The sequence below is a fragment of the Lutra lutra genome, chromosome 8 (genome assembly GCF_902655055.1).
Source record: "Lutra lutra chromosome 8, mLutLut1.2, whole genome shotgun sequence".
Taxonomy (NCBI): Eukaryota; Metazoa; Chordata; class Mammalia; order Carnivora; family Mustelidae; genus Lutra; species Lutra lutra.
The window spans coordinates 86147395-86158225 of NC_062285.1; the positions used below are offsets into that span (position 1 = coordinate 86147395).

General features: G+C 39.8%; 1 protein-coding gene across 2 annotated transcripts in view; it reads right to left on the bottom strand.

Moving 5' to 3' along the window:
• Nucleotides 1–5103, bottom strand: part of PTPRO (protein tyrosine phosphatase receptor type O) — a 245685-nt gene extending 240582 nt beyond the window's left edge. For both annotated transcript variants that reach the window (XM_047742814.1, XM_047742813.1), the window contains exon 1: nucleotides 4648–5103. In XM_047742814.1, coding sequence (XP_047598770.1) covers nucleotides 4648–4722 — 75 coding nt within the window. In that variant the 5' untranslated portion in view covers nucleotides 4723–5103. The remainder of the gene's footprint in view (nucleotides 1–4647) is intronic.
• Between the last annotated feature and the right edge of the window lie 5728 nt (nucleotides 5104–10831).

Below are 10831 nucleotides of genomic sequence, written 5' to 3' on the forward strand. Positions count from 1 at the left end.
CATTTTATTATTTTTTAGTGTAATGATTGCATTGAAATTATAATAATTTAATAATGATAATAATGATAATGATAATTTTCTCATGTTTTCCTTTAAGGTGTGTTCACAAGTTAGTATTATGGTATTTAACACTTCTGAGGCAGAAACTGTATAATGTTGCAAATTTTAATTCTGTTTATGAAGCTTCTATTCTTTGCCTAATTCCAGATCCTAAGCACAGTGGAAGACCAAAAAATTACAATATACTTTCCTTTATTTCAGAAATAAATGTATTTGGAGTAATAAAATGAGCATATAGGTGCTTTCTAGTAAAGCTCATCATTGCAGGGGGGCTATACTTGTGGGAATGTAACAGCACTGGAACTGTGCACCTGAAAGTATTAAATTAGGAAGAAAATGAGAAATAAATATCTGTAGTCATTCCTCTTAGCCCTTTAGTGTGCCACACTGCTACCTATCACAATGGTCTAAGTGAGCGCACCAACTGTATCTAACCTCAAATGGACTTTGCAAACTCACAGGACCCCAGGTGGAATTATATTGATAAAGTTCAGGAGTCAAAGTGCTTATAAGTTTAAATACCTTTAAGCTAGTTATTCAGATGTTAGAAATAGTGCTACATTTAAAAACAAAGTACAACTCTTATGTCATTTTTAATTACTTATCCATATAGATGTGTATTTTCTCATGGACCAAAATGTGGCAGAGGTAAGGTGTGAATTTTTTATTCTTTACTATAACAATAATCTTTCACACAACAAAGAACAAGGGTAAATACGCAGTAATGGAGGATTATTTCTCAATCCCCAGTAGAAGCCCAGCCCAGTGAACACTCTTCAGCTTACTGGGGATATCCTATGTGGAAGGGTTTCTTTAAAAGGTTAGCAACAACAACAAAAAAAAAACCAAATAAGATATGATAAAAATAAAAGGTTGGAAACAACATTTATCAAAGGAATCAGTTGACAGAGGAGTTAATAATGCAAACTTCATTGTGAGGAGGATGGGTTAGGCTGCTACAGAAAGATGAAAAGATTATGGCTCATTGGCCAATATTGTAGAATACAGAATGTGAATGACACTCCCAGGTGGAAGTGAAACTTCTGTGTGTGTGTGTGTGTGTGTGTGTGTGTGTGCGTGCACACATGTGAAAGAAGGGTGGGAGAGGAGAGAGGGAGAGATAGTGAAGTGCAGAAAGGCAGACAGACCTTGGTGAGTGGATATTTCTCTTGAATAGAAGTACCATGGCCTACATCATAACACTCATGCTTTATAAAATTAAACCTAAACCTCTTTTCAGGTAATATAATTAGGGCCTCTTTCAAATTTAATGTTCTTTGATTACATATCAGGTAAGAGCAGACCAAGAAGAAAATATAGAGGAGGTGATGGAAAGAAAGAAGGATTCATGCCAAGACTATGAGTTTAGGGAAATATTCCACTTGACTACTAATGAGCACCATTTCAGGGAAGGAAGAATTAAAATTCCTATGATGTCATATTCTACAATTTGCTTCTTAGTTGACAAAATACTGATACCGAGTGAACTGATACAGGAAGCAATTTTCAGGAAGAGGTTTAGTAAAGATAGGATAGGTGAAAGAAATTACATTTTTTTCACTGGGAATGCTGGGAAGATGCACAAGAGGGAGACTCATCAGATAAATACTCCATTTACATTCATATGTGGGTAGAAGATTTCCCGATTGGTAGGCTCCCAATATACCTGATAATAGAGTTCCACTTTTATTTTCTATTTTTATATGTACCATCAATGTTGATAGGAAATTTTAAAATTTCATAGTGAACATTGTGCATACGCAGATATTAGCCTCATAACATACAGTGGATGATTTAGACAATCTGAGATGCTTGATTAAATGCTTCTGTCACTTAGTAATGGATAAGGAATGATGCACAAAGACTTCCATGGCCAGGCACATTTAGGCTATCTCAATGAAACTGCTTAAAACGAATCACACAGATTCAAATTTTCGGACTTTCCCATCACTTATACCTAGCTGCTAACTCCTAATTACTGGAAGAGATAAAACTATAAATCAAGCCTCCCATTTTGGTTTCTCTAACTTTATGGCTCTTAGGAATTTTCATTCTTATATAGAAGGTATTTCATATGGAGTAGTGAAAGATTTGTTGACATAATGAGAGCCACAGAGTTTTTGGGAGGTTGGATAAATGGTTTGTTTCTGACTCAGCACATAGATCTTATCACTGAGATTCAACCAACAATGTGCTATTTAATAATGGAATCGTTTTCAGGTCTACTTTACCGACACTTATTCAGGAAATGCAAATGTACAGGCAAATATATTTCTAAATTATGGAGAGATTATATGATGTACCAAATTTATCATGCAATATACTATTCCCAAATGTAAATACATTATCCTTTGTGCCCAGTTTAACACTTTGGATATTACTTGTCAACTGTAACAAAATAAGATTAATGAAATAGCATATGGGAAATATCTGGAAGACAGACTATCACATGGTAGATATTCAGTATATATACATATATACTTTTTTCATCTGATACATTTTATATCCTGGTCACACAAACACTGTACTTACATAAAATGAAGGGTAATGACTGGTTCTACAAAATTAGTTGTCCCATTACAATGTTTATTTAAAAAATTTTTTTTTTTGACAGAGAGAGAGATATCACAAGTAGGCAGAGAGGCAGGCAGAGAGAGAGAGAGGAGGAAGCAGGCTCCCTGTGGAGCAGAGAGCCCAACGCGGGGCTCGATCCCAGGACCCTGGGATCATGACCCGAGCCAAAGGCAGAGGCTTAACCCACTGAGCCACCCAGGCGCCCCATGTCAAGCCTTGTCAATGTATTTATTATGTGATGCAGTTAACCATAATTGACACCAATCTGCAAACGTACAAAAATACACCTGTTGTGAGGCACATGGTGAAACTCTCTTACAGTCACTGAGAATACCATTATACCAACATTGACTGCATTTTCTCACATCTATATCAAGTTTTCATTAGAAGTTTTGCCACAGTTTTTACATTTTAATTGCAGCACTCTACCCCCACTCTCAAATCCATTATTTGAGCATTTCTGAAATTCTCCCTCCTTATGAAGAATTCAAATAAAACCCTGCAGTTGTGTCAAAGGTTAGGTTTGGATCGGATGTCATACATGTAAGTCTTAGTTGTTACTTAGAAAAATGTGTGATGATCCAATTTCCCACTTTGGATTCATCACAAGTGTTGCATAGACGTAATCATGATGACAGAATTTAGCTAATAGAAAAATTAACAGGAAACTTAAGTAAGTCTAATATAATTAGTGGTATGTGCTAAAAGAACAACCTCCTATAGTGAAAACACATGACCAGGCTTGTTGTTTACCAGATTTTAAATAAAATTATTATTACCAACTTAAGAAAAATGTAAAAACATATTAAATATAATTGCGAATTTTATTTATTCACTCTGGTGCTCATTCTCCTTGAAACTATTTTTCCTGTTTTTCATTAAGATAAATAAAAACATAGAATATTTCAGATTGATGGCTGTTTTCAATCCACTGGTCCTGTTCCACTATCTCCTTGTCAAGCATTCATAATTAATGGTGCATGTAAGCAAAAAGTGACTCTTTGGTAAGGAAACATTTGCATCCATTAGTGTTCCGTCCATCTCTAAGGTAAGTATCACGGTGGTGCTGAAAGGACAGCTCCGGGTCACCTGTGGACACACTACTTTGCCAGGAAAGGAAAGGAAGGACCTTGACAAAACTAAAGTAGACACACTGAGGACACAAGTGGTAGACAATTACCTCACAACTTCACACTACTTTCCAAGCAAACATCAAGCTGAAATTTGTTTTAAAGATTTTATGTGCAGTATAGCTGTCAAACTAGGATTAAAACAAAAAAAAGCAGACCCCTCCCTTTCACTTTTCTCAAAATAACAGCCTAAAGCAGCACAATCCAAAGAAAACTCAAAAAAGTGAATTTTACAGATTTTTCTGTCTTTTAAATTGAGAGGTGCCAGCTTTTGTAAATAAGGTGGGGAAGTGGGGAGTGTAAAGATTTTGTAAAGGGAATTATCAGGTTGAAGATGAAGACTCGGGGGAGAAGAGTCTTCTCCAGGCTCAAACTGACACTCCTTATTCAAAGAAAACCATGCTCACGACCCACCCCGGCAGTCTTTTTGAGGACAGGCAGCTCAGCCCCAGGTGTATAATTCCAGGAGAAAGTAAATTAAGACAAAGCACCGCACATACCATTGGGGAAAGAGCGGTAAGCTTAAACAGCATCGGGGTGCGGTAGTGACCAGAGGGAAAAGTGACCTCATTTTGCCCCGCGAAACACTAATTAACAAGCCCACGTTTGATGTGGATACCAGCGGTGGTAAAAGAGCACAAAGGGTGAAAGCTGGAGAGAGCAAACTTCCCGGTTCTTCCCCGCTCCCAGCCCTCAAAACCGCCGGGAGCAGGCACACGGAAGAACAACAAAGCTTGCGTCCAGGCTGTACAGCCGGCGCTGCCCGCGGCGGGGCCATCATCGCACCCCGGGGCGCGCCGCTCCCCCGCGGCAGAGCCCGGGCGTCCAAGCGCGGACAGGACCGCCCGGGCACGAGTCGGGGGCCGGGGGTATGCTCCCCTACCTTGAGCAGCACAAAGAGCCACAGCAGAGACAGGAGGCTGCGGCCGCCGCGCGGTCTCGTGGGCAGGTGCCCCATCACGGTGCCGAAGGGGACCCGGGGAGACCGCGGCGCGTGCGAGCTCCCCGGCGGCAGCTCACAATGGCGAACTGAGGCTGCCGCCTCAGACCGTGGGCGCCGAGGCTGCTCCCGGCTGGCGCATGCTGCCGTTCCAGTCCCCTTGCGCCTGCTCCCTTTCCTCTTCTGCGCCGGGGGTCCTCCCGGAAGGTGCCAGGCGCTGCCGTTCTTTAACAGCTAAGGATGGAGAGGGTGGGGATCGGAGTGGGCGAGGCTCTGCAGCCGCCGCCACCAAGGCTGCGGGTGGAGACGCGGGTCCGCGTGGCGAGCGAGAGGCGGGTGCCCTGCACCCAACCCGTGGTCTGGCAGCCGGATACTCTCACTCTGCGCCTCGGACTCGTAAAGTGACAGCAGCCTCCCAGCCCCCCACAGGGGTCCGCCTGCTGCCTCTTATCGCTGGACAGCCCCCTCTGTAGGCTCCGCCCCAGCCCTTTCCACAGTCTTGGGGACTGAGGAGTAGTGCGGGGTTTCCCTGACTCCTCTTGAGCAACTTGGGGACCCGATCCCAGTCTCCTCTCAATCTTCCTGCATTGGCTCTCAGTTGCTGTACATAAGTACAGAAACACTTGGAGGGAGCTGGTGGTTGGGATGGGAGTGATGGAGTGCGTGGTGCCCGCTTGTGTGTTTGATGGGGGGATTCCATTCTCTCCAACCCACTCCTAACCCGGGAGGAAAGAGTATAATTACATACTCTTTCCATTTGAAATCAGCTCTTACAAATTTCAGGGGCTGTCTTTTGATACCAAAATCGGTCAGGTTGCCTGAAGTGGAATGTAAAAGCCAAGGAGGGGGGGATCACAATATACTGCATATATTTATAAACATATACTTGAAAAATGTGTAATTATTAAAGAAACTGTTGAGCCTTTCCAGAGTGGTATACTATTCTACATTCTCACTAGCAACAGTTGTGGGGCGGGGACGAGGTTGGTAGTTAAAGAGAGGTAATACGAGGAATCTTTGTGGTGATGATACAGTTCCAGGATCTTGATTGTGGTGGTGGCTACACAAATCTGCCTAGATGATCAAATGCATAGAAACTTCATGTGGCCCAGAGCACACACATACAAATGTCTGTAAAACTGGTGAAATTTGGGGGCGCCTGGGTGACTCAGTCAGCTAAGTGCCTGCTTTGCGCTCCGGACATGTTCCTGGGGTCTGGGATGGAGCCCCTAGTCAGGCTCAGTGGGGAGCCTGCTTCTCCCGCTGGTGCTACCTCTTCTCCCACTCATGCTCTCTGGCTCCCACTCTCTCTAACTCAAATCAATAAATGACATCTAAAAAAAATTGATGAAATTTGAATAAGATCTGTGAACTGTACCAATGTGTTTCCTGGTTTTGATACATACTGTAGTTAAATAAAATGTTACCTTTGGAGAAAGCTAGGTGAAGGATAAATAGGACAGTCCTGAACTATCTTTTTATTGAGATATAATTGACATATAGCATTATATTAGTTTTAGGTGTACAACATAATGATTCAATGTTTGTATGTATTGTGAAATGATCACCAAAACAAGTCTAGTTAACATGGTCATCACACATAGTTACAGTGTTTTATCTTGTGATGGGAACTAAGATCTACTTTTTCAGCAACATTCAAATATACAATATTAACTACCGTTACCATCCTGTAAATTACATCCCCTTGACTTATTTAGTTTGTAACTGAAAACTTCGAACTTTTGACCCCCTTCACCCATATATTTTTTAACAAGTGTGAATTACTCCTGAATAACTGATCTGTGACTTTTTAGAAGCTCAGGCAACTACTTCCTAGCTGTTATGTGTAGTTTTTGGAAGATGTCTGTTAAAATAAACTGCGTGTACTCTATTCAAATACAAATCACTCCGGGGTGCTAGATGACTCAGTGGGGAGTCAAGCATCTGCCTTCTGCTCAGGTCATGATCCCAAGGTGGTGGGATTGATCCCCACATGGGACTCTGCTCAGTGGGGAGCCTGCTTCTTCCTCTCCCTCTGCCTACAGCTCCCTCTACTTGTGCTCTCTCTCTCTCCTCTGTCAAATAAATAAATAAAATCTTCAAAAAATATGTATATATATTTATCACTCTTTATTGTCATGTAAATGACCTTTGCTGTGCCTTGCCAATAATGGAACTTCCTATTTGTCTTTGAGACATGCTTCAGCACCAGGAGACAGACAAGGTGACCTTGGTGATGAATGTAGGAGTTTGCCTCAGACCCACAGTTAGGGAGTAGTGGCATGAAAAATGACCCGGGGCTATGTTTACTCAACTTTTGCTAGATAACTTAATGACCAAACACAAATCACTTGGTTGGTACGTATATGTGTGCCTAAGAAAGATTTAGATTGAATATATTTACATGTGTATGTATGTGTACTAAATGCTCAAAGACGTAAAGAATAATGGTCTGAATTTATGTGAAAATACTGCCTTTTGTGTCTTCCTTTAAAAGCATCTTTTGTTGTCATGTTCTTCCCCCTCATATGCTCACTTTTAGTGCCTTTATACCCTCTCTTTGTTGGCCTGGACCTTTTCTTTCTCTTGGGAAAAGATTAGCTGCTTTTCCCTCCCTCTGGATCAGACTCATGGGCTACCTGAAAATTTTGTTCTTGGGACTGGAGCTATAGAGGCTTTGTTTTGATATGTTTTCCTTTTAGTTTTAAGCTCCTGAAAGCAACATTCTATTCCCACACTCTCTCAAAAGTGGCACTAAAGTGATTTAATGTCTAGAACTAAAGATATGTTTAGACCAGTGGCAAAAGCTTACTCAGAAGTTGTGAATAATTCCTCCTTTGAATCGAGTTTGATTTTAAAGTGTTATGGTTTGCATATATATATATATATATATATATATATATATATAATCTTTATATGTGTGTGTACATGTATGTGAGTGTATGTGTGTAGATACACAGGTATAGGCTTAGCTGATATATATAGGGCAGTAGAAAGCAATTCTATTGATCATACAATCATCCTGTAAATGCAAAAAGAAATTTCATAGTGATGTATATTTTTACAGAATCATACTTGCTATGTTGTCTTTCTATTTTTTCTTCCTCACTTACACCACAATTTGTTTAGCCTTTAATGCCCTCATACATGGGTACATATGGACCACTTCTGGGGAACAATAACAGTAAATGGTAACCAGCAAAACTTTCCCCATTAAAGTATTTATAATTAGCATTATTAATATTCCATTAAGTACCACCATGATTAGATGGCCTGAAGACTGACAGTATCATTTCATAATCACAGAAGATTTTCTCTCCAGAGAAGAGTGTTTTACTTAGTTGCTGATGATAAAGGAAAAAAAAAGAGTTTCATTTGTTTTTATTGCACTTAAAACAGTAACAGTCTTGGGAATCTTCCTAGAAGGAGCTCCCAAGAAGAATGTGAAAACTAGATCATCAGCAGTTTGGGGTTTTCAATCTATAGGGCACGCTCTGTGCCTCTTTTAACTATCAACTAGTTTTCCAGTGGAATACTTCCAAAGTATGGTAAATCTTATGCTAGTTTTCAGGCTCCAAAGCGGCGGGAACTGTCATGGGCGCGTATAGTACAAGCAGTAATGTGTGTTTCACCGATCCTTTCAAAATGTTTGTTCTGATTTCATCATCCCGACAATACTTATTGGGTAAAGAAGACACAGATCATTATCACCAACTATTTTATCCCTATGGCCGCTTTTCTTGGAGAAAAGATATATGGACAAAACAATCTGTTATGTGCTCTCAGGCAGGTGTTTAAAAAATGAATTTGCACAAATTGAAATAAAGGTCTCTACAGCCTTCGCAAGTAATAATAACGTTGCTAATGAACAAGAGACTGGAAGATCTCTCTAAAAATCTGTAAGAGGCTTTGTTTTTGTTAAGCAAATCCATCTTTTCCCAAACATGTGAAAATGTGCCAATGCCTGTGCGTTCACATCTCTCTCGTCTATGGAAAGAGTAGCGGTAGCCGCCACAGAGAAAGAGCTGTAATCCCTCGGAGAGGTTTAATGAGGAGTCAAATGGAACCCTTACAGTGCTCTTGCCAATGAAGTTCAATTCTGTTCTCCAGGGACCAACTCTAATGCAGTTCAGTGTGTTCAGCCCTGGCTTCCACGACTGAAATCGCCTATAAGGTTGTCATCAGTTTTGGTATTAAAGTCGTATTTATGGGAGTCGCTCAATGACAAATAGTTTACTTTAGATAGAATGCAGAAAAAAAACAAAAACCTGAAGACATTGATCTCAAGACAAAAAAACAAAAACTAAACAAAACAAAACAAAACAAAACAAAACTCAAGACATCGACATTGAAAAGCACAGTCCTAACCATGCAGTTTGTCATCCGTATCACACATATGACAATTGTTATAACATGCAAACTGGAGCCTATGTGTAATATGTGCTTAAGATCCGGTGGCCAAGCAACATTCTGCTTTTCAATTTGTTTGAGCATTTCTTTTAGTTTTTCTCTTCACGAACACTAGTTTCTCACCTCCAAGACATGTTGACAACTCATAAATTCTGTCTTTCAAAGTGAGAATGATTGACAGCCCTCATGTGGATAGCGTGTTCCAACTGCTGAGACGTATTACTCTTGCCACACTGGAAAAACAGTGAAACTCACCATGGAAGGTCATTTTTGCTTCTCCATGGAGAATTTTTTCCCCATGGCCTTTTTTCCTTCTTAAGTAGTTCCTACTCGGGGCTTTTTCTTTTACTTGACTCTTGCATGTTTTTAAGAAAAAACAAATCAGAATAGTGTATTACAAGGTACAGGTTTTATGACACAAGATCAGCTGCTCCAAGGAATTAAGAAAACTTACAGAGAAAAAAAGAAAAGAAAACTTACAGAGAAACAAGAGCAGATATTTAACATTGGACACAAACTGCAGGCTATAGAATGAAGCGTCCTAAATGAAGAAGGTTGTCACTTTTAGAAACCCTCCCTTCTTTCAATTATATTCTAGGATTACTGTGTGTTGTTAACATTTCCTTAGTTGCCTGGAAATTAGAAAAAAAAATAGAAGATACTAAACAGCCTTAAGTTATGCAGTTTTATCCTGTATTTAGTTTACAGGTGATGCATTAGCTAATAAGCTTTTATAATATTTGTTTTCTGAGCTTCCCCAGACATTGTTATTATCTATTCACTTAATTCTCTTTCATTAGTGCATTTCTCAACTAGTTATAATTTAAAGCATTAAGATCCTACATGGGAGGATTCACTTTAGCTTGGCAGAAAAGCAGGGCTTAAACTTGAATCTACTTTACAGATAAAGCAAGACGCATTATTTGTTAAGTGACAGTGGTATCTGCTGATCTTTGCTTCCTTTCATTCTTTGCTTCCCTTCAAATTAAAGATGCAATGCAACATTTACTGTGTTGTAGTCTACAGGTATGTATGCCTCATACATAATGTGTACGTATGTGTCATTTGAAAAGTGGCTGCAAATATATTATTATTTGGTCATTTGGTCATAATGACTTCAGGTGCTGTGTAGAGACTATGAGAACATTAATCACACATTTTGAAAAGGTGCTGCCTTAACTGCTAAGGATTTTACCAAAAGGCACAATAATATTGCCTTGACAATTTTACTTTAAATCAATCACACCAAATCAGTCTTTACACAACTTTAATAATATTGTCAAATCTAACTGTGAGAGAAGGGGTAAAGGTGACTGTCATTCAAAGAAGAGTAGGGGATGCCACTGATGGATCAGTGTCATTATCTGTCTTGGCAGAAGGATCTAGAAGAAAAATTCTGAGGAAGGCCTAAATGTTGCGGGGAAAATTCCAGTATCCAAGGGAAGGATATCCTCCTCATAAAGGGACAGGAAGAAAAGGTATAATTGTGAAGCTGTGTATTTCTAGGTAAGCCTGCTTGAGTACTACAAGAGGAGCAATTTGGGAAAGGGAGTTGAATGTACAAATTCCAGCTGTTTTGTTTGGCAATCTAATAATGTTGAGAAATTATAAGGGTAAGCATTGAACATATAGAGAAGGACAAAGGATGATTTTAATGAAATCCAAACAGGGATCAGTATATGTCAAGCCTATGGTGGTTCTCTGTTAACTCACTGTC